This window comes from Megalobrama amblycephala, linkage group LG9 (assembly GCF_018812025.1).
Source record: "Megalobrama amblycephala isolate DHTTF-2021 linkage group LG9, ASM1881202v1, whole genome shotgun sequence".
NCBI classification, from domain to species: domain Eukaryota; kingdom Metazoa; phylum Chordata; class Actinopteri; order Cypriniformes; family Xenocyprididae; genus Megalobrama; species Megalobrama amblycephala.
Window position 1 is genome coordinate 29,020,683 of NC_063052.1, and position 24,441 is coordinate 29,045,123.

At 37.8% G+C, this 24,441-nt stretch overlaps 1 protein-coding gene across 1 annotated transcript; it reads left to right on the forward strand.

The window, feature by feature from the left end:
- Positions 1 to 3,273: 3,273 nt before the first annotated feature.
- On the forward strand, positions 3,274 to 23,188 carry snx27a (sorting nexin 27a). The gene is made up of 13 exons (XM_048202549.1): positions 3,274 to 3,769; positions 8,665 to 8,896; positions 8,977 to 9,169; positions 10,402 to 10,466; positions 10,552 to 10,656; positions 13,881 to 13,959; positions 14,844 to 15,007; positions 15,657 to 15,746; positions 16,458 to 16,607; positions 17,436 to 17,564; positions 17,682 to 17,741; positions 17,827 to 17,875; positions 20,376 to 23,188. The coding sequence occupies exons 1-13, from the start codon at positions 3,450 to 3,452 to the stop codon at positions 20,441 to 20,443; spliced, it is 1,704 nt and encodes a 567-aa protein (XP_048058506.1). The 5' UTR covers positions 3,274 to 3,449; the 3' UTR covers positions 20,444 to 23,188.
- The last annotated feature ends 1,253 nt before the right edge of the window (positions 23,189 to 24,441 follow it).

A 24,441-nucleotide genomic window follows, 5' to 3' on the forward strand; every position in this document is an offset into this window, starting at 1 on the left:
GGAACAACTTGAGGGTGAGTAAATGATGACAGAATTTTCATTTTTGGGTGAACAACCCCTTTTAAGTCCCAGTGAACCAGAAGTTGCAAACGACTTTTCTCCAGTGTTGTGATGTATTTCCAAGTGAAACGCAATATTGAATAGAGGGCAGGGTTTTACTTCAGCGCTCCTCCTCTCCATCTCTCGCTCATAGCAGACTAACGGTTGGAGGGGAGTGTTTTAAGCATTTTCAACCCAAACTGTCAAACTGACGTCATCAGAGAAGGAACGCCATTCCAGACCGGAAGTAACTTTTCAGATTTTGATTAAAGATTACTACGACAAATAATTTTTTTTCTGTGTATTAACTTGCACAGATTAATTGCTCACCGCAAGACTAGTAATATGCACTAACAAAGTAAATGAGGTCAATTTTGATTTCATGCCGACTTTAAGGCACAATGAATGTTTTATACCTCAATATACATCCAACACACATGAAACCTTTCCATTCCATAAAAGGTTCTTGGAAAAGCGTTCTTTAGGTTATTAAAAAAAGTTCTTATAAGAAATAAAAGGTTATTCTAAGAACTGTTCACTGGAAGGTTCTTTGGGGAAACAAAAATGGTTCTTCAATGTGAAAACCTTGTTTTGGAACCTTTATTTTTAAGAGTGAATCCATATTTCTGCAAGTTATAGACATTTTGGGGTCATAATTTCACATAAGATTAATACAAATTTTCAGATTCTTTCCTTCTTTATTTACAGGACACTTTGTCATTAGTCACAGCAAGTAAAACTCCAAAAACTATTTATTGCTTATATTTAAAGAAACCTGTAATTTTGTGGCTTCCTCGTGGTCAGTTTAGCATTAGTATACATAATATATAATATTACATAATATACTATTAAAACTATTAATACTACTACTACCACCACTATAATTGTAACAGTTATGTTTGTGTTTTTTTTTTAGTTTCTGTTCCCTTATTTCCTTTGTTTGGATCGTGTATACTCCTGTGTTTGGATTACTCTTGGTTGGTTCTATTCGTTTGTGTTTATGTGTGGTTAGCTTTTCTCCTGTGATATCCTGTGTTTTGATTTTGTAAATAAAGACTATACATAGATTCTGGATGGAATATTCCCTTCATCTTTGTGCTTGTTTGCAACCACACCAGTGACATAAGAACTGACCCTCAAAACAAACAATAAAGAAGAAAAATGATATGGATCTGCCAGCTGTTCATCTCCTTCTCCTCACCCAAGATGATCCTACCCTTGAGGACCATGCTAGTGAGTTTCTGGACCTTGCAAATCAAACACATTACCACAACAGTGCACTTATTTCTTTTTCCTGGCCCGATCTAAATTCTCAAATCAAAAAACGAATTCCCCTGCCTGATGATAGTTCACGAGGGGAGTTTAAGGATGCCGCTTGTCCCAGCTTCAAGTCTTCTTCATTGCCGCTGGTCCCGCCCAGCCTCCCACTCCATCCTTCTCTGACAACGGCATTCAGTTCCTCTGCCTAACCTCCGCTGGCTCTCTTCAGCCCCTCGGCTTCCACTTCAGTGGCTCCACCCAGCTACTCAGATTTGCCTTGGGCTTTCAGGTATCCAGCTCCGCCCTGGTGTGTCGACCACCTAGGTCAACTTCAGGGAGCCATCGACTCCACCTTGTCTCCACGCTCCCTTGGCTCCACCTTGGTCCATCGTCGCTAAGGCTTCACCTCGGACATCCGGGTCTCTGGCTATGCCTTGACCCTCCACCCCTCTTGCTCCGCCGGGCTCCTCCTTCCATCAGGTGGTGCCATTGTCCTCACTCCAACAGGCTCCGCCCCGGGCTGCTGAGCCTCCATCTCCACCTTGGTCCTATGAGCCTGCGGCTCCGCATTGGCCCTCCAGGTGTCACCCAGAGTCTTCAACTCCTCGGCTCTGCCTGGATCTTTACCCCTCCCGACTCAACCTCAGTTGGTCAGACTCCACCTGGCTCCATCCTGGCTCCTCCCTCCATCGGTTCCGCCATGGCCTTCGTCCTGGTTCTGCTCTGGGTCTTCACTCTGGCTCCACCCTCCATCATCTGCCTCTTTTGTATCTCCCTCTACCAGCTCCTTCAGGTCCCTATCCAGCACTAAAACTGTACTGTAAAGTTTGTGTTTTATTTAGTTGTGCTTCCTTCTTGTGTTTAGCTCCTGTTCCTTACTTAATTGCTATGGTTACTCAGTGATATTTGATTGTTAACCTGGTAGTTTCTTCTTTTTTTGTGTTTGAGTTACTCTTGGTCAGTTCCCGTTTATGTTTGCCTTTTACGTGTGGTTAGCTTTTCTCTTGTGACATCCTGTATTTTGATTTTGTAAATATATAGATTCTAGAAAATTCCCTTCATCTTCATGCTTGTTTGCAACCACACTGGTGACAATTATAATAAAGATAAATAAAGGGGATTAAAAAGTTAAGCCTTCTCCACTGGCACAAGACAAATCTGCATGATAAGGTCTTCTGCTTGCTGGTTGTTTTCATTGGTGCACCGCATTGCCATGTTATCACAGTCATGTTTACTTACGCAGAGCGTTGGAAATGCCACAAGAGGGCAGGAAAGACTTGCACAAGCTCCATACTACATTCATTGGCATACGCTTTTCAGACATGCATAGAAACAAATACACTAGATGTCGCTCTAGCAATCAACTCAGTAGATGATTGTAATAGTTTGGGCACTGTTGTTTTATCCAAATGTATGTTTTGTCAAAATGTATGTAATTTATTTGTTGCATTATGTCAAATCATACATACATTGCCATATAAATACACCACTTATTCTTATTAATGTATGAATGGGCATAAAGTATAGAGAAGACTAGGGCTAGTTGTTTCCAAAGAAAATTTCTGATTTGACCTGCTAGTGTATATGTTGTTACAACATATATACAGAAAAAAAGTAAAACAATAACGAAAATGAAAAATATTAAATCTTGCCCCAACATAAGAAAAATATTCTTGAACAAATAAAAAATAAAATCTGAAAACAAAGTCTGAATCTGAAAGTTGACTCTTGTCAGAATGTCTGAGTGGTTTTATTGAGTTCAATTGTTTACACAACAGCTGTATAAAAAATAGCCTATTATAGAAATGTTATTTTATGAACTTGCCCTGGTAATATTCTAGCCTCTATTATCATGTCAAACTTTTTATTATTTGCTATGGTAAAAACCCTAGTGATTGCAGCCTCTTCCATGCAACTGTCTTTCAGCTGTGCCTTGTAAACGTACTGTTACAGGTCAGGATATCCTCTTATATAATCCACCAAAACAAACTTGACAATATCCACAGAGGCCCTCCGGCCTCCTCCAAAGACACTGGGCACAGTCTGTGAAAGTGAAAGAAGTCTTGTGATGGTTGGGCGGGTCACGCGTATTTCTGGCTTGTTGTTTTGAAGGCCTCCGGGAGGAGAGGGGGTGAAAAAACGAATTAAAGATGGCGGAAAACGAAGGAGATGAGACTGCTCGGCCCGCTCCTCCGTCACTGCTACCCACAGCGCCCCGCGTTAACGGATCGGGGATGGTCGGTTCTGGTAGTCAAACCCCGACCTTGGTGACTTCAGGTCCGCGGGTGGTTCGAATCATAAAGTCAGAATCGGGATACGGATTCAACGTCCGCGGTCAAGTGAGTGAAGGCGGCCAGCTGCGGAGCATTAACGGGGAGCTGTACGCTCCTCTCCAGCATGTCAGCGCCGTGCTACCCGGCGGTGCGGCGGACCGGGCCGGTATCGTGAAAGGAGACCGAATACTAGAGGTGTAAGTCTTTTATTTTCCACTTTATTTCTCATTTTAGCTTGGAAATCAGCTTTGCTCTGCTGTCAGTCTGTTTGACACACAGTCACTGGTGGCTTGGCGTTATTTTTACACATTAGCACAAGGTTCCGTGGACTTGATTAAGCTTTCGTGGCCGTGCATGCCAACACATCCCTGGTAATGCAATAAACAGATCATTATTATGTAAGGCTTGAGCAGATAACAAGTACTGGAAGTTCTCAAACGCAGAACGGTTGTTGTGCAACAGGGTCATCGGTTTGGTGTATTCAATAATTCGTGTATGCTATAGCCAGTTTATGCTTATGTGTCATAGAAATCCAGAAGAGTCTATCACTCGGTGACTTGTTGATGCATGACAGTTACACGATCACATGCTGTCATATTGATCTCTTATCGTAGATGCAGCTGATAAATGTAGTTCTTGACATGTTAGCATCCTAAACTGTGCTTGATCTGAGTGTTAGTAATGTCCTGGCCTGAAATGCAAATGATTGACTATTTTTAAAATGGCCAATACCGATATTTATAGCTATTTTTGGCCGATAATGACCACATAATAGCAAATAAGATTATAATATATATCTCTTGTGTGTGTGTACAGTGATATATATGCATATATTTGGCCATTTTGAGATGTCCACTTTGCTGTTTAACAGTGCAAACATTAGTGAATGTTGTGTAAGTACTGGTTTAATTTCATCATATAGACTACTGTTTCCGTAGGTACGAAAAAGAAAGTCACACGCTCACCAAAACTGCATTTATTTGATCAAAAATGTAGTAAAAAATGTAATATTGTGAAAATAACTTTTCTATTTTATTATGTTTTGAACTAATTTATTTTTGTGATGGCATAATGCTAAATTTTCAGCATCAGTACTCCAGACTTAAGTGTCACATGATCCTTCGGAAATGCTGATTTGATGCCCAACATTTCTTATACTATTATCAATGTTGAAAACAGTTGTGCTGCTTAATGCTTTTGTGGAAACTGTAATACAAAATCTTTTTTCAGGATTCTTTGATAAATAGCAAGTTTGAAAGAACAGCATTTATTTGAAATATAAATCTTGTGTTAATATTATAAATGTCTTTATTTACTGTCACTTTTGAACAAATTAATGTGGCCTTAAAAGTATACATTTCTTTTTTAAAAAAAAAAATCTTACCAAACCCAAACTTTTGAACAATAATGTATATTCCTACTACATGTCAGTTGCCTTAATTGCCTTAAAAGATGTATTAGCTTATATCACATATATATAAACACTATTATGTTGGCCGCTGTGCATTCTAGTTCTTTGCATTTGCAACTAAAAAAGATGTCAACCACATAATATTTACTCTCAAACTTCACCAGAGAATATTTGAAAATGTGTACTATTGACAAGGCTGTCTGTAAATTTTGACTTTAGGCAGAAAGACGATCTTATTAATTAGCCGATGCTAATAATACTATTTTCAAAATATTGGTAGATTAATTGGAAATTTAGTATAGTATTTGTATTTACTGGTATAATTTACTGCAGTGAGCAACAGTTTTTAGGGCCCGAGCACCAAGGTGCTCTTGGATTTCCTCCGTTTATTATTAGAAAGTATCTTCCTCCTTCAGTGAATATTTTACAGATATCCTTTGCATGTTAATTCATAAGCTACATTATGTATGTATAGCGCCGCGCCACTGGTCATAGTCATTAGTCATTTGGCAGTGTCACAGGTAACACGATCAGCATTATAAAAATGAGACGTATTGGGGTCACAGTTTTATCTCATGGGAAAATCAGAAGTTGAATAAGGATTTACAATGTGGAGCAGTTCTTCATAATGTTAGTTCTAGTCAAAAAAAATGGTGGTGTGCTGTTGTTGGTTTCACTCAAACCACTTTTCTCAAACACTTTTTGTCTGAATTGTAGCGAGGTCATCTAAATTGTGTGTATTAGATAAACCGAGGGCATGTGTATGTAAACAAAGAAATCATTAATGTAGGCTATTGCACGTTAGTGATAGGACTCTTTTAAATAAAAATGATGCTAAACTCCTCTATAGTTTTTTTTTATCGCTCATTGTTCTCTTTAAATCTTCAGTTACTCACAATGACCAAGATCTGATTCAGTAATGTGTTTGGATTTGCTAATTTTATCCCGTGTTGTCATGTAACATTCATTGAAAATGTCATGAAAACATTTAGGCTACCCCTCCCTGAAAGGAAGGAAATGCAAAAGGTTATTAGGGACATGAAGGTTGTTACTCACTTAGCCTCGGTCAAGTTTACTTTAACAAGATTATTTAAAACGCATTTCAATTGTTCACCTGACATGAACGTATTTACGTAAATATGTAAGTAATTCACTGAAAATTCTTGAGGAACGTCTTTAGGAACATGGTAAATATTTCGGTTAGTATGTTTTTTTTTTAAGGACAGTTGTTGGGCAATGCTACAAAATAGCAATTTCAAACAAATCAGCTTTGAAAATACATATTTTTTTGTTTTGTTTCAAGATTTGTGGTTATTAGGGTTGTCGAATGTACTGGTACTACCTACTTGGTACTAAAAAACAAAAGTTGATGGTTCCAGCATTTCTGCAGTACCAGCAGCATGAGTACCAGGTACATGAGTACTCTGACCATCAAAGGTTTCTATTTACAGCATGTTTTATGTGTTGAGCATTGTAGCCGATCCCAATCATATCTGTTGAGCACTTGAACTCAATGGCCTATCAGAGGTGCTAGTCAGTAAATTATTCAGAATCCACTTATCACCACTGTAAATGCTCAAGGTTTGTTTTTGTTCAATATGAGCCACATGCTCGCAAATCCTTTCATTATAACTAACAAAGTGTAAACACAATGTTAATAAGAGATTCATTGTACAGTTTCTGGATTGACAACTGTATTTAAATGGGTGATGATTGACAGTGATAACCAACGGACGAGACAAAATGGGACAAAATATTTAGAAGTACTTAATTCAGCAGTTTTTGCTCTTGTACCGAAATTGGTGCCAAGAACCTGTGAAACTTTACTGGTATTGGTACTGACTACTGAAATGTTGGTACTGTGACAACCCTAGTTGTTACTGTGTTAATCAATGTGAATGTTATGTATTATATCTCACGTGTTTAGTGTTGTATCTGGATCCTTTTACAGAAGTTTCTGGTCATTTTTGATGAATAATTGGGAACTGGAACTTTCCAGATTGTTTTTGTAATGCTTTGACATGACCTTTTTTTTTTCCTTTTTGAAATAATCCTAGTACGTAAAAGGTTTCATTAGCCCAAGGCTGGTTTCCTGAGGAACTCCTTTGAGGAAGAAGGAGTGGGTTCACACAAACCAAGGCTGAGTTGTTTTCCATTTACAGTCTTTGGTGCGCATCGTCCCTGTCTTCAGTTCAATAATATAAACATGAATATGTTTAAGGAAAAGAAAATCAATACGGTCTCTTTAGATTTTTAACAGTACTTCCAGTCTGAAATGAGGAAGTATCAGGGAATCATTGCAGTCATGTGAATATCATGTTACACAACAGTTTGTTCCTGTTCCAAACTCATTGTTCAGCATGTTTGAGCATGTGATTTTTATATTGAATTGGATTAAAGTATGATCACTGGCATAGATTTGGGTATGGGCAGTTGGGACATCCTAAATTAAGGGACCTTATAATAATCCCTGTTAATATTTCTAGTGATTGAAAATACAAGTATCACATTTTTCTGATTTAAATTTTTATATTTAAAGTGAAAGTATAGTGTAGAAAGCTGGTCTGTCATCTTTGTCTACCCTCATTTTTGTATGCTGTCATGAAATATACCTCCCCATTATGGTCTTCCTCCATCTGTCACCTGGTTTATGAATTAGTGATGGTGGTAATAAGTGATGGGCAGGTGGCATGTGTTATCTGTGTTATTGTTGGTGGGATCATGTGCATAAGCAAACAATAATTCATAACTAAATGGAGAGATCCTGGTGACCCTCAATCTGTATTAGCTGAAAAACCCTGTAAACCAGCTGCAAAAAAAACAACAACAACAAAAAAATTTAATAACCAGAGGTGTTTTGAAAAAGACATCAGCAGTTCCCTTCATGCAATGTAATCCTTTGTTTAGTAGATTAGGGTTTCAGTTCCGTAAATTGTAAAATGGCTTATCACACTAGTTTAAAGAGAGTAATCTTTGCTTTAATGCTGAAGAAACAATGTTTTGTTTTATTATTGAAGATCTAAATGCTTAATGCAGATGTCCAGTTAAAACTGCATGTTAAGGGGTTGATTTGTATGCAAATCACAGTTAAAGGGATAGTTCACCCAAAAAATGAAAAATATCCCATGATTTACTCGCCCTCAAGCCATCCTAGGTGTATATGACTATCTTCTTTCAGACGAACGCAATCTGAAATGTATTTAGAAATATCCTGGTTCTACCAAGCTTTATAATAGTAGTGTTAAATATATCTCAGATTGTGTTCGTCTGAAAGAAGATAGTCATATACACCTAGTATGGCTTGAGGGTGAGGAAATCATGGGATAATCTTCATTTTTGGGTGAATTATCCCATTAAATGTCTAAAATAAAGCCGATTTTTGCCCTATGTGATCAAATGAGTTTTCTCTCAATGCCTAATGAGCTTTTGAATATCTAGACATACAGTTCCATTCAAAAAGTGTGGGGTTTGTATGATTTTTTAAAAATTTTATTTAAAATATATTAAAACAATTTATTTTAAATTGTACTAGTATTTCACTGTTTTTACTGTATTTTTAAATATGCAGCCTTGGTGAGTATGAGAGACCTTCAAAAGCAGTAAAAAAGATTAACCGACCCCAAATCCATCTTAATATTTCACCCCTGTGACATGACCCACTTTTTTCCTTCTCTCTTTCAGTAACGGGGTGAGCGTGGAGGGGGCGACGCACAAGCAGGTGGTGGATCTGATCAGGGCCGGAGAGAGGGAGCTGGTGTTGACCGTGCTCTCCGTCCCACCACAGGAAGGAGACGGACTTGATGCTGGCGAAGAAGGTGCGGTGCAGCCCAATTACGACTACAGTGACAAGCAGGCCGTCCCCATTTCAGTCCCCACATACAAACATGTGGAACAGCACTCAGAGAAGTTTGTGGTGAGTTGCGTAGAAAGAATGAAGGCTTTTTACTTTTGGGCTGTTTAGTGCTAATAATCTTTGTTTTTCTCCTGTCTTAGGTGTATAACGTGTACATGTCGGGAAGACAGATGTGTTCAAAGCGTTATCGGGAGTTCGCAATACTTCATCAGAACCTGAAGAGAGAGTTTTCCAACTACACTTTCCCGAAGCTGCCAGGGAAGTGGCCCTTTTCTCTGTCCGAACAACAGCTGGACGCTCGCAGGAGGGGATTGGAGGAATACCTAGAGAGAGGTGAGTCCTCTCGCCTTTTATTTTTGTGTGTTATTTTTTTATTACAATGAAGTAAAATAAATTCAAGTGATGCAGCCTTTCTTACGATGTGTCCTGTGTCCTGGCGAATCTCAACATAGCACTGACTGTTACGTAACTGTCGGGATCATTAATATGTACGCCCCCAATATTTGCATATGCCATCCCATGTTCAAGGCATTAAACAAGCCAGTATTAGCGTCTGGATCTGTGCACAGCTGAATCATCAGACTAGGTAAGCAAGCAAGAACAATAGTGAAAAATGGCAGATGGAGCAATAACAACTGACATGATCCATGATTACATGATATTTGTAGTGATATTTGTAAATTGTCTTTCTAAATGTTTCGTTAGCATGTTGCTAATGTACTGTTAAATGTGGTTAAAGTTACCATCGTTTATTACTGTATTCACGGAGACAAGAGAGCCGTCGCTATTTTCATTTTTAAACACTTGCAGTCTGTATAATTCATAAACACAACTTAATTCTTTATAAATCTCTCCAACAGTGTGTAATGTTAGCTTTAGCCACGGAGCACTATCAAACTCATTCAGAATCAAATGTAAACAATCCAAATAAATACTATACTCACATGATCCGAAGCATGCATGCAGCATGCATGATGAACATTTTGTAAAGATCCATTTGAGGGTTATATTAGCTGTGTGAACTTTGTTTATGCACTGTTTTATAGTCGAGAGCCTGCGATTTAAAGGGGCCGCAGCCTGAATCGGTGCATAGTTAATGATGCCCCAAAATAGGCAGTTAAAAAAATTAATTAAAAAAAAATCTTTGGGGTATTTTGAACTGAAACTTCAGACACATTCAGGGGACACCTTAGACTTATATTACATCTTGTGAAAGAATGTTCTAGGGCACCTTTAATGGTTATAAACACTTTTTCTTTTGATTATGTGGTAAAATGTGACCTGAACACCCTTTTTAGTCAAGCAGTCTTGATTTTATTGATTTGTTCTTATTACACATTAATTTATTTTTATTACAGATGATTTATATTTATTTGTTTAGGTTTATTTTTGTATTGTCATCTTTGCAGTAAGCCACCATGGAAGTGGTTTTGTATACTTGTTCACAAAGTGTTTGTCAAAGATTCATGAGATATGATATGCACTTCTGCTGACCTGCAGATACATACATTTCCTCCCTCTCTGTCTCTCTCTCTTGACTTCTTTCTCTTTTTTTCTCTTTTTAGTTTGCTCAGTGCGGATCATAGGTGAGAGTGACATTATGCAGGAATTCCTGTCTGAATCAAATGAGGTATGTGTGTGTGCAAACACTGTTTAGATCTGCATGAAAGTGGTTTTGCTCAGCGACAATGTTGAACATGTGTTTCATTTTAAAGAACCACAACGGCATAACGGATGTCGAGTTACGAATAGCGCTGCCTGATAAAACTACAGCTTCAGTAAGAGTCCGAAAGAATAGCACCACTGACCAGGTTTACCAGGTAAAAAGTCATTTGTTCATCTAACACAGTCTGACTGTTTAAAGGGTTCATGAAATGAGAAATCAAATTTTTCTTGATCTTTTGACATATTAGAGGTTTTGTTCCATTAAAACATCCTGCAAGTTTCATAGCTTCATTATAAACAGAAGCATTAATTTAATCAAACTCCAAAAAAAGCTTGTTTGAATATTGTGGGATCTATGACATCATATGTGCAAATACATTTGCATATGTCTGCCTCCAGAGCAAGATATCAACGAATAGTTATACATCATCGCACCATAGGCCCTATATACATATACAGGATCTCACAGAAGTGAGTACACCCCTCACATTTTTTGTAAATATTTTATTATATCTTTTCATGGGACAACACTGAAGAAATTACACTTTGCTACAATTTAAAGTAGTGAGTGTACAGCTTGTATAACAGTGTAAATTTGCTGTCCCCTCAAAATAACTTAACACACAGCCATTAATGTCTAAACCGCTGGCCACAAAAGTGAGTATACCCCTAAGTCCAAATTGGGCCCAAAGTGTCAATATTTTGTGTGGCCACAATTATTTTCCAGCACTGCCTTAACCCTCTTGGGCATGTAGTTCACCAGAGCTTCACAGGTTGCCACTGGAGTCCTCTTCCACTTCCACTTGACGACATCATGGAGCTGGTGGATGTTATAGACCTTGCACTCCTCCACCTTCCGTTTGAGGATGCCCCACAGATGCTCAATAGGGTTTAGGTCTGGAGACATGCTTGGCCAGTCCATCGCCTTTACCCTCAGCTTCTTTAGCAAGGCAGTGGTCATCTTGGAGGTGTGTTTGGGGTCGTTATCATGTTGGAATACTGACCTGCGGCCCAGTCTCCGAAGGGAGAGGATCATGCTCTGCTTCAGTATGTCACAGTACATGTTTGGCATTCATGGTTCCCTCAATGAACTATAGCTCCCCAGTGCCGGCAGCACTCATGCAGCCCCAGATCATGACACTCCCACCACCATGCTTGACTGTAGGCAAGACACACTTGTCTTTGTACTCCTCACCTGGTTACACGCTTGACACCATCTGAACCAAATAAGTTTATCTTGGTCTCATCAGACCACAGGACATGGTTCCAGTAATCCATGTCCTTAGTCTGCTTGTCTTCAGCAAACTGTTTGCGGGCTTTCTTGTGCATCATCTTTAGAAGAGGCTTCCTTCTGGGATGACAGTCATGCAAACCAATTTGATGCAGTGTGCGGCGTATGGTCTGAGCACTGACAGGCTGACCCCCCACCCCTTCAACCTCTGCAGCAATGCTGGCAGCACTCATACGTCTATTTCCCAAACACAACCTCTGGATATGACGCTGAGCACGTGCACTCAACTTCTTTGGTCGACCATGGCGAGGCCTGTTCTGAGTGGAACCTGTCCTGTTAAACCGCTGTATGGTCTTGGCGACTGTGCTGCAGCTCAGATTCAGGGTCTTGGCAATCTTCTTATAGCCTACGCCATCTTTATGTAGAGCAACAATTATTTTTTTCAGATTCTTAGAGAGTTCTTTGCCATGAGGTGCCATGTTGAACTTCCAGTGACCAGTATGAGATATTGAGAGCAATAACACCACATTTAACACACCTGCTCCCCATTCACACCTGAGACCTTGTAACACTAACAAGTCACATGACACCGTGGAGAGAAGATGGCTAATTGTGCCCAATTTGGACATTTTCACTAAGGGGTGTACTCACTTTTGTGGCCAGCGGTTTAGACATTCATGGCTGTGTGTTAAGTTATTTTGAGGGGACAGCAAATTTACACTGTTATACAAGCTGTACACTCACTACTTTACATTGTAGCAAAGTGTAATTTCTTCAGTGTTGTCACATGAAAAGATAGAATAAAATATTTACAAAAATGTGAGGGGTGTACTCACTTCTGTGAGATACTGTGATATATATATTACACTTCCCTTTGTCAGCAAAAGCCTCTAAGTCCACAGAAGAACCAATCGGAAGACGCAAATCGAATCATATGATTTCAAGATGAATGACGGTGTGTGTGTATGAGCTGGCTTTCAATTGCAGAGCTGCAAGTTTTATTCATGTTTTGTCCATCGTTACAGTGGCAATGACAGGATTTCCTGAGTAGCAAGTAAACACAACAGTGTTCCTTTGGGTGCTGAAAAACTGGCAGAAATGTACTTTTTACTTAGAGGTTTTTGTGGGGGGGGGGGAAGCACACATGGACTTGCTGCAAAAGACATTCAAATTTGTTAAACACTAATGAATTGACTAAAGTGACATTTTTGAAAATAAGACATTTCAATAACTGACTAACAACCTTTTCATTGCCATTAAAGTGAAATTACTGAACCTAAACATAGGAGCCTGACAAAAAAATGTTCATTTAAAAGGATGTATATATATATATATATATATATATATATATATATATATATATATATATATATATATATATATATATATATAATATATATATATAAATATATATATATATATATATATATATATAATATATATATATATATATATATAATATATAATATATATATATATATATATATATATATATATATATATATATATATATATATATATATATATATATATATATATATATATATATATATATATATATATATATATATATATATATATATATATATATATATATATATATATATATATATATATATATATATAAACATGGATTTGTGAGCATTCGCAGAATTGAAGGTGTCAGAATAAACACAAAACACACGGCATCGCTGCCATTGGTGAATCCGGCCAATCATGAAACATCTGTGACGTCATCAGAGCTTGTACAGCCGCTCTGGAGAAGCCGTGCTGGCTGAGTCAGCTGTCTGCTCTCAAATCACTCTTGCGATACTTTGATGCCATACGTCACAGTGATGCCTCAAGTTGGACAATTTCTAACCAGCATGCACTGCTTCAAGCTGCCCCTTAAAAACAGATTATTTCAGACAGAGGGCCAGAATCAGGGTTAAAAATATTTTTTTCTGCAAATATATAATTGTTTTTTTTTGTTTTACATGCAAAAAATACTTTATTAACATTATAGGTGAACTTCAAGGACCATTTTAAAATAAAAAAAATAATGGAATGACCCCTTTAAATATAAATGACCTCAACAAATACCATATGACCTTCAAATACCATGACCTCAACAGAAGCTCATCCTAAGTATCACTTTCCCTTTTTCAGGCTCTTGTCGTGAAGGTTGGGATGGACAGCATCATGGCCAGTTACTTTGCTCTCTTCGAAGTTATTAACCACTCATTTGGTGAGTAATCGCTCCATTTTCCTTCAAGTGTTGGTGTTCTGAATCAGTTTTTCACACGAAGGAAGAAAGAATTTAGATATTCACTGAGGGAAGCAGATGACCTTGTTATGAAGTCAAAAGTAATTGCACTTATGATTCTTTTTAACAGCTATTAAACTGCCGCTTCGTGATCTCTTCTTAATCAAATGAACAATGTTTTGCCCCAGCTGGCAAGCTCCGATAAGGTGCTACTGAGCTAATAAGGACATTGCGCCTTGTTAATGAAACATGAACGGAACAGATTTCTGTGTAAATCATTCGAAAAACCCTTCTTGCATACATTTTAGAAGAATGTTTGGTCACACTTTAGTTTGAGGAACACATATTCACTATTAACTACGAATTTTGCAATAAACTCCTAATTTACTGCTTATTAATATTTAGTATGGTAGTTGTTGTAGTGGTTAAGTTTAGGTATGTATTGAGTAGGATTAAGGGATGTAGAACATGGTCATTCAGAATAAGGCATTAATATGTGCTTTATAAGTACTAATAAGCAGACAATATGCTAGTATTTTTTAGTAAGAAAAGCATTTATTTGAAATAGATTTTTTCCCCCAACATTATAAATGTCTTCACTTTCAGTTTAATTGCTGAATAAAACAATTCATTTATTTAAAAAAATGTTACTTGACCCTAAACTTTGAATGGTAGGGTGCCTATGGCAGATATCAAGATTTTCAGTGTGTATATTACAATATTTATTCTCTTCCTCATTTAAATATATCTAATGTTATCTAATGAATTACAGTCAATTTAAAATGCTAAACTGCTTACAATATTTACTGAAAATCTCTCTCTTGCCCTTTTTTCTGTGTTGTCGCTTGTACCATTTCTTCCTAAAGTGCGCAAATTGGCTCCTAATGAGTTTCCGCACAAGCTGTATGTTCAGAACTACACGTCAGCTGTCCCCGGGACGTGTCTCACGGTGCGCAAGTGGCTCTTCAGCACACAGGAAGAGGAACTGCTGCGGGACAGCCCACTGGCCCTGCACTACTGCTTTCATCAGGTCAGTCCGGGTTATTGTCACTTCTCTCCTTTATTGCGGATTAAGTAATATATAGTGTCCCCAGAGCTGTAACACGGTCATTATGATGGACTCGTGTACACAAAACCAATAAATATGAACACTTCACACATTGCAGTAAATGCAGACCATAAACCACGCAAATGGACTTTGAACAGCTAGCGAGGTGTCAGGTTAATGCGTCATCTAATACCACACATGCTTGTTTAGTTTTAATTTGCATTTTATTCTGCAATTTTTTTGTTTGAACTTCTGTTTTTGTGGTAGCTCTGTCTGTGGCATCGCTGTTGAAGAGTAATTAGCTGGTGAAGTGGATTTACTTGTAGAGTTAATGAAAGTTATAATGAGAATTGTAATGTTTGATGTAATGTAATGTTCATTACAAATATCAGTGGAACGGGAAGATTTTAAAATGAGTGGTTCATTCATAAATCCGTAAGATCTTACCTTCATGGTATGGAAATACAAACCGGAAGACGAACACGACGAACGCAACACTGGAAAGGGGCGGGGCTAGATACGGTCTATAGCTGAAGTCAGATGCCTCCAAAGCAAATCCTTGACTTGCAGCTTAACCTCATTAATCATATCAGTCTTTCTTATATTCTGTGTTGTGGTCTCTTTTCTTCAGGCACAGGATGATGTGAAGAAGGGATTCATTAAAGCAGAGGATAAAGCGTACCAGCTGCAAAAACTAGCAGAACAGAAAAAGATGACAACGGTCTCTCATACTTTATCTGTCACTGAATGCAAAACAGACTTTTTAAATAATGTTGCATTTGAATGTTATTTATCTTTTCATTGGAACCCTGTCAATAACATGTCCAGGTCACATTTCACCTCAAAATCAAATAAAAAGAAATTATTTTAATAACACAATCAAGCTTTTTTTTTTTTTTTTTTTTTTGCACTGAAAAATGTATTTTTCATTTAATTTTCAATACATTTCCATTATATTACAAATTCTTATTACTGTAAGGCAAAAATAAATATATGGCACAAAGTGTTATTTTAGTGATTTAGTCATTTTAGTATTTCAAATTAAACTGCCAAGGCAACATTTTAAATTTTCATTTAAAGTTTTTCATCTAATATTTATATTGCATTTGAGTTTTGTTTCAATTAATGAAATATATATATATATATATATATATATATATATATATATATATATATATATATATATATATATATATATATATATATTTTTTTTTTTTTTTATTTTTTTTACAACACTGGGTACGATACAAAAATGTTATTGGTTCAAAAATAGTCTTCATTGTATAATTTTTTTTTTCTTCTTTCTCTTGATTTTGGGGTGAAATGTAACCTGGACACTTTACCTTTTTTGTCACAAAGCAAAATCTATTAATAATATGTAAAGACATTTTGTTTCAACACAAAATAAACATTTGTTTTCCTTCTTTTGCAGTATCTGAGTCTTTTGCGCTCATGTGAGGGATATAACGAGGTGACTTTTCCTCACTGTGCATGTGACTCACGGCGGAAAGGTCATGTGATCACTGCCGTCAGCATGAAGCATTTCAAACTACATGCCTGCACAGAGGACGGCACTCTTGAGGTGGGTGAATGATGCTCAGAATCTACAGACATCATTTTAAGGCATAGGTGGCTTAAAGGGTTAGTTCACCCAAAAATGAAATTTCTGTCACCAAGTACTCACCCGTAAGACCTTTGTTTATCTTCAGAACACAAATTAAGATATTTTTGATGAAACCCGAGAGGTTTTTTTTTATCCTCCACAGAAAGAAACGTAATTACCATCATTCAAGGTCCAGAAAAGTAGCAAAGACATTGTTAAAATAGTCCATGTGACTACAGTGGTTCAACCACTGAATATAGGGAAAAAAAAAACTTTATTCAACAATTTCTTCTCTCCCATGTCAGTCTCCTACGCAGTTGACGCAGTGGAGCGCTTCCGAGTTTAGTATTGGCCGTCACTGTTCACGTGAGCACACAACACATGTATGTGATGCTGATGCAGGAGCGTAAACACGCGAGCGCTGCACTGTATCAACTACTTAACCTCTTGGATTTCATCAAAAATATCTTAAATTAAGTTCTTGCAGGTTTGGAACAACAGGAGGGTGAGTAATTAATGACAGAAATTTCATTTTTGGGTGAACTAACCCTTTAATTTGCTTTCACACCACACCGACAGACGGCAACAGACACTTTGTGGGGTTTTGCAGGTTCAATGTGTTACTCCTGTCGGCATCTTGTTTTCTCTAATTAAACATGCTGAATCAGCGCTTGTCAGGTCGAAAATTGTTTGAGAAGTGACATAACAGTAATCTGGTGATTGTTCACGTTGGTGCATTGTGAATTGGCTTTATGAGAACATGTTTGATTTGTTTGCCCATTGTAACACTTTATCTCTGACTCCCAGAATCAGGTGATTTTGTTCGAATGGTCAGAGATGCAAAGATGGGACACAGATGAGGAGGGTATGGCCTTCTGCTTCGAGTATGTGCGGGGAGAAAAGAAACCTCGCTGGGTCAAAATATTCACTCCTTATGTAAGTCACCCAAAAACGAAAATTATTGCTTCATTATTTACTTGCTGAATTATGTTTCGCAGAACATTTTGAACAGAAATAAGCCTTGGATGTGTGTGCTTGTGTTCCCTTCTCCAGTTTAACTACATGCACGAATGCTTTGAGAGGATTTTCTGTGAGCTCAAATGGAGGAAAGAGGTATTAAGAACTTACACAGATTTCTGTTTTAGTTTCTTTACCTTTCTTGTCATTTGTTAATGAGTTTCTCTCTGATATGTTAAAGGTTGAAGAGGAGGCCTCAGACAAAGGCAATAAGAACTGTAGTAATAATGGTAAGAGAACCTTTTGCCCTCATTTTATCACGCTCAGGTTAATGGGATTTTTTCAAGCATACTCATGTGATTGCTATACTCACAGAAACCTGAAATACTGGTTCATACGTACCACACTTATATTCAAGTATGAGTACAAAGTCACATGTCATGCATGCGATGCTCATTTTAGCCATCAGTGCATAAAATGAACCCTGCACCTTCTCGAAAGATCAAATAATGGAAATGTATTCCTTTTATTATGTAAAACAAATTTCAGGAAACATTGATTCCAATGCACCGTAGGCTAGCATAGATTGGAAATACTCCAGCAAATGTGCTTTTTATTACTGAATATTTTATTTGTTGAGCAAATAATATATTCAGACATTTCTGTGCTCTTGCAAAGTAAATATTTAAAATAATACAATAGCTTTTTTGTATTTTTCTGTACTGAATTCATTTTATCAAATTAATTTTATTTATTCATTTTAATATTCATTTATAAATATTATAATGTATAATATATAAATTATAATATTTGATTTTAATCTAAGTTAATACATTTTTATCATTTAAAAATTATAAAATGTATATATTTATTCCAATGTATAAATTATATATGTGTGTGTGTGTGTATGTTAATAATAGATCATTTAAAATTGTAGAAAAATTATGTACCTTTGATATATTTATTGTGCTGTCAAATCAGGGAAGAATTTAAATCATGCCCCTTTTTACAAGATGTAAAATAAGTCTCTGATGTCCCTAGAGTGTGTATGTGAAGTTTCAGCTCAAAATACCCCACAGATAATTTTTTATAGCATGTTAAAATTGCCACTTTTCGGGGGTGAGCAAAAACACATTGTTTTTGTGTGTCCCTTTAAATGTAAATGATCTGCTGCTCCCGGCCCCCTTTCAAGAAGAGGGCGGGGCTTCAAGAGCTCATGCAACAAACAAACAGGACAGTCTCAAGCACTGAAAATGTCTGAAACTGTCGGCAGCTGTGTTCAGTTCGAACCGGAGTCGGACAGTGATGCCTACAGAGCTAGGGAATAAATGCTGCATGGAGATAGAACAGGTATAGTTTAGTTTAATTACGGTTATAACTTGTGTTGTCATCTGGCTTTTATCCACTATTAGTACAAGCCTGTGATGGCCAAAACTTTACTGATGAGTTTTATGAAGTTTCTAGTACATCACACAAAAGATAAAGCGTCCGTTTTCACTCTAGAAAATCACAGCTGCGTTCACACCGAACGCGTCTGGGGCGTCTGATTTACATGTTAAGTCAATGGAAACGCGCGTCTAGATGTCCTGCAGCGCGAATCGGCCGTTGACGTGCGAATGGTGCGGTGCGAATTGAGCGTTCACGCCACGCGCCTGAAGCGCAAATTGAGCGTCTGACGCCCTAGACGCCAGAGTTGAAAAATCTGAACTTTGGCGAAAATTCGCGCCACGTTAACCAATCAGGGACTCTGCTTTGGTAGTAACGTGTTTATGACATGATCAGTGGTGGAGACCAGAAAAAAGATAATAGTCGCTGTGTGTGGCCACCCTGAGCTCTATGATGTGTCATCATATTTTTATCGAGACAGGAATAAAAAGGACCTTGCCTGGAAGAGGATAAGCGAAGAAATCGGACAATCTGGTTAGTTGTAAAACGCTTTGAATGATTTTAGCCGTTGATACTAGCCCACCTGCTAGCTAGCAAAAGCCGGCCGGCATAACCGAGTTAAACTGCTGCTACTGGTTTCCAACTGACAAGATGATGTGTTTATTCAGAGGATCTGTGCAGAAAGAGATGGAAGCCCCTCCCATGACGCAAATTCGCGTCTGAACACACTTTGTTTAGACGCGCGACTGAAGCGTCTGACTTCAAAATGTTCAAGCGTCCAACTAGACGCGTCTGACGCGAATTTGACGCCCCAGACGCGTTCGGTGTGAACGCAGCATAAGAGCTGAATAAAACAGTGTAAGAAGTACGCATTAAAGTCTTATCTATAAACTCACTCTCTCTTGAATTATCAACATACACCGCAAATTACACAGAAACACTTGTTACAACTAACAGTAAATAAATAGTAAACTAAACAATATACGCATTCTCTTCAAAAACAAAATGAATCCCCTGCATCTTCCACTCTTACATCCAACATCAAAACACCTCAATCACTTAAGAGACATTGTTGTCGCTACAGCTGCTCTGGCCTGGAGAAAATGGCGGACTGTGTACAACTCGCTCAGGGCGGGCTCTATGCTAACACAGCAGAGTCCGTCAGCAGTCGTGGGCGGGGCCTGTGCAAAGTGACGTCAGTTTACCCTGAATCTGCAAACGGCTTGTTCTAAGACACTGCTTATGATTCAAAAATGAAGAGTGGGTGGATTTTTATCTTTATAGGGTGATTGTGTGCACACTGCCAACACACATTTATGTCCAAACACCATGTAAAAGTGAATTTTGCATAATAGGTGCCCTTTAAATGTTTAGTAAAGCTAATGAAACACTTGTGTATTGCAGATTACCTCTCGCCACTGGAGCAACAGAAGGGATGGCGCCACCTAGGGGGCGAGATTGCCACTTCCTAAAACCCCTCTCTAGACCCCCTGTGAAACAGCATAAATTGCGCTGGATCATCACACTTGAGCAGACCACCATAATGAAGATGTTACCATGGCAACACCCCAGCGACACCATACCAACCATGTTTCCACGGAGACAAAAGTGTGCCTTTCAGATGCAGAGCTTTCCATATGGCAACCACGGCAACGCAGAATGCCATTATCGTGGCGAAGCAGACACTGCGGGGATGTTTCACCCCAGATCAAGAGCACCAATGGGTTCTGCTGTCATTTCATCAATAGATACTTTGAACTTGCATAAGTACATGTAAAATACCACATAGGACGAGATCTAAAGATCTTCCACGCCAGTGGTTTAGGAGATAAGCTCTTCTTTAAGTCTACTGGCTGGATTTTGGAGAGCATTAGCTAAGGTAAAGCTGTATCGGCACTGTTATCAGGGCAGCGTAGTAACAAAATGACCACTTTGTGATTTGGAATGGCAGCCGCTATCACAATTGTTTGACAAAACTATATATATGGGAGGGGAAAGTCATGCCTTAACAAAAAAAATCAATTAAATTGTGTAGCAAGGTCACCATACAAACAATTAGTGTGGGATCTCTCTAAAATAATATTGTGATGGCATTATTGCTTGATTTTCCCAGTATTGCTGACTAAAATTAGCTCGTTTTCATTTTATTTCAATTAAATGAGGAGTAAACAAGTCTGTGGGAACAGTGACATGGGATGTGTGTGTGGGAAATTAAGGACAGGAGTGTATATGGACAGATATTAAGAGGATAGTTAACCCAAAAATGAAATTTCTGTCATCATTTGCTCACCCTCAAGTTGTTCCAAACCTGAACACAAAAGAAGATATTTTGAAGAATATGGGTAACCAAACAGTTGGTTACTTCCATAGTGTGGAAAATATACTTCCATACTATGGAAGTCAATAGGCACCATCAACTGTTTGGTTACAGACATTCTTCAAAATATCTTCTTTTGTGTTCGGCAGAGGTTTGGAACAACTTGAGGGTGAGCAAATGATGACAGAATTTTCATTTTTGGGTGCACTATCCCTTTAAGGTTAAGTGTAGTTCGCACAAGCGACCTGTAGGGGGCCCCAGCATCAAACACATAAGTAGCTGCGCTCAGGATAGTTTATTTCTGTTCAGTTTATTTGTTGGCCTCAGAGGGAACATCATCGAGTCCTCGTCTGAGTTTGTTTTTGTGTTATTTATTGTTCAATACTGCAGAGGCTTCCCTCATAGAGAGACAATAGCACCACGTCGTACCTGCTGACAAGATCTGAAGGGGAAAAACAAGAGACAGACTGAGAATATTGTGATCTCAGAAGCATCTTAACAGTGTTTCCTCTCTCATATGTTTTTGAGAATAAGAACTAAGGCAGCAAAAGGCAACTAGTCCAAAATTCATGTACAAATTCGCCACGGTGTGCTAAAATAACAGCCAGTTTTTTGTAGTGGTCTACATTAGCTATTTTTTCTTCCTTCTTTTAATACATAGTAGAAAACATGATCTTAAAAAATTGGTATAGCCAAAAAGATATACCATAAAGGACTTTAGTTGGCCCCCTCGTCACAGGACAAGACACCGCTTAACGTTTTCTTAACAGACATGCATGTTTAATGCAAGTCAGAATCTTTCACCATTCCATTCCAGCACAATACTGTGATAAATGAGCTTATCCTCATCCAAATGCTTTAGCCACCTTGGCTACGATACCTTGATCAATAAGTGAGTTTGTATATTGTGTGTGTGTGTGTGTGTGTGAGTGTGTGTACATCAGATTGCTCTCTGGTTAGAGTAAAGGCTCCTATTACAGCAGCACAGTAGCATCTGTGGTCTAAGCGTATTTACAAAAACTTAATTTGTCTTCAGTCCTGATTATTTCCGTGTTTGATTAATTCAGCCAGTTTATCAATGTGAATGAAGAAAAAAAGTTAGGCTTGTGTGCTTTACAGTTTTTGTGTAATTTGTCCTTTCGTCAGGAGTACAGGTGCGACACTTTTTGTTTTGTTTGGAAAATGTCAAAAGTGTTCCACCACGTAATGTTCACCAGCGCTAAAATCTTAATTGTTTGGTCAGTGTTTCTTATTTTGTGTCAATGTGCCGAGGAAAAAAAGAATATGAATGTACCAGAATGTATTTATAACATGGATGATTATTTTTTTTGTCATTAACTTGAACTGCAACCATTTAAGATCATCATAACTCTTCAGTTTAAAACTTAAGACACTAACTCTTATCCTTCCACTGAGTGTTTCCTTAACCTTTGGCCCACCTTGAAAGTATTATTAATGTTTTGAGTCTTTTCCCCAAAATTGGTGTGTTGGGACGATTACTGACAAGTTTAACGGCTATTTGTCTGTGTTCTGCGCTTCATCTGTAAATTTTACTGCTTATGTGTAGTACTGACAGAGTCTTTGTAGCTTTTCTGACTGAAAACGTTAATTTATTTTTCTGCTAAATCGAGGGGATTGAAACAAGGCCTTTGCTGTGGTGGGTTTAGGAAGGGACTTTGTATGACAAAAGATATAATGCATACGTGAAGGAGATAAACAGGTGTGCATTATTTCATGTAGCCTAGATAATGGCATAAATTAACAATAATATCGGGATACAATAGTTTTATAACTGAAATGTGTGAAGGTTAAACTAACCAGAGTTATAAAAAAAACATCATGTAGGTTGAAACATTGTAACATACTATTTTAAATAAAATTACCTATTGAGAAAAAAAAATGTTCATGTGTTTGTATTCATTGTTTGAATTTCTCTTAAATGTGCAAGCCTGATTTCATTTGTAGCACCGATCGGCGTGTGACATCGAAGTACCGCGAGAGCGATTGGAGAGCAAACGACTCCTTATGCTTTTGAATCGCTCTCGCGGTACTTTGATGTCATGGGCAGATCTATTCAAACCTATGAATCCTAGCCAATTACATACATAATCCTTATTCCAAAATGTGATTTTGTGTTTCCCTCATTCACTGTGGTAAGCCTATTATAAGTGTTTTTATTTTAGACCTGTCGGGATGGTTTTCGCGGGAAAGTGCGCATACGTCACTTGCCCGTGCGTGTCTCGTGTCCATAAATAGAGAAAAGTTGCTGTGGCTTGTATGGTGTGGGAGCGGCATAAGTAAGTTGTCACAATGAGTGAGAAAGGTTGATATGGAGCCGCAAAATCTTGAACCTCTGGAACACCAATTTAAAAAAAAAAAAACACCACACAGAGGAGAGTCTGCTGGCAAAAAGAGAACATGGCAGAGCTCTTAATAAAATGAGAATCAACAATGGCTTGGCTTTTCAGAGATTGTGAGAAATGAGGAACATCGAGTTGGCGTTTTTATTACCCTTCAGGTGAGTAGGTAGACTATTTTATTGAACAGATAAATTGCCATATGTAGCTCTCTAACAGAGTTCATTCATTGTAAAGCATTATCTTGTGAAGGCTCATTTAATTGTGGTTGTTGTAGCTCTGTGCTGGAATTTATTTTCAGTGAAGTACTGTGTCTATTAATGGGTATAGCCATGGGTATCATATTATATGAGATAATTTCCATCTAACAGAGGTGTAAAGAGTACCTGAAAACCATACTTGAGTAAAAGTACAGATACCTTAGATATCGAAAATGACTCCATTACAACTTATAAGTAACCAATTCCAATAGGACTTGAGTAAAAGTCTTAAAGTGTCTGATTTTAACAGTACTTAAAGGGTTAGTTCACCCAAAAATGAAAATAATGTCATTTATTACTCACCCTCATGCCGTTCCACACCCGTAAGACCTTTGTTCATCTTCAGAACACAAATTAAGATATTTTTGTTGAAATCCGATGGCTCAGTGAGGCCTCCATAGCCAGCAATGACATTTCCTCTCTCAAGATCCATTAAGGTACTAAAAACATATTTAAATCAGTTCATGTGAGTACAGTGGTTCAATATTAATATTATAAAGCGACAAGAATATTTTTGGTGTGCCAAAAAAACTAAA

Coding starts and splice junctions, on each gene's coding strand:
- snx27a (XM_048202549.1), top strand. CDS start 3,450: ATGGCGGAAAACGAAGGAGATGAGACTGCTCGGCCCGCTCCTCCGTCA. Junction 3,770..8,664: donor GGAGACCGAATACTAGAGGT/GTAAGTCTTTTA, acceptor TCTCTCTTTCAG/TAACGGGGTGAGCGTGGAGG. Junction 8,897..8,976: donor AGCACTCAGAGAAGTTTGTG/GTGAGTTGCGTA, acceptor CTCCTGTCTTAG/GTGTATAACGTGTACATGTC.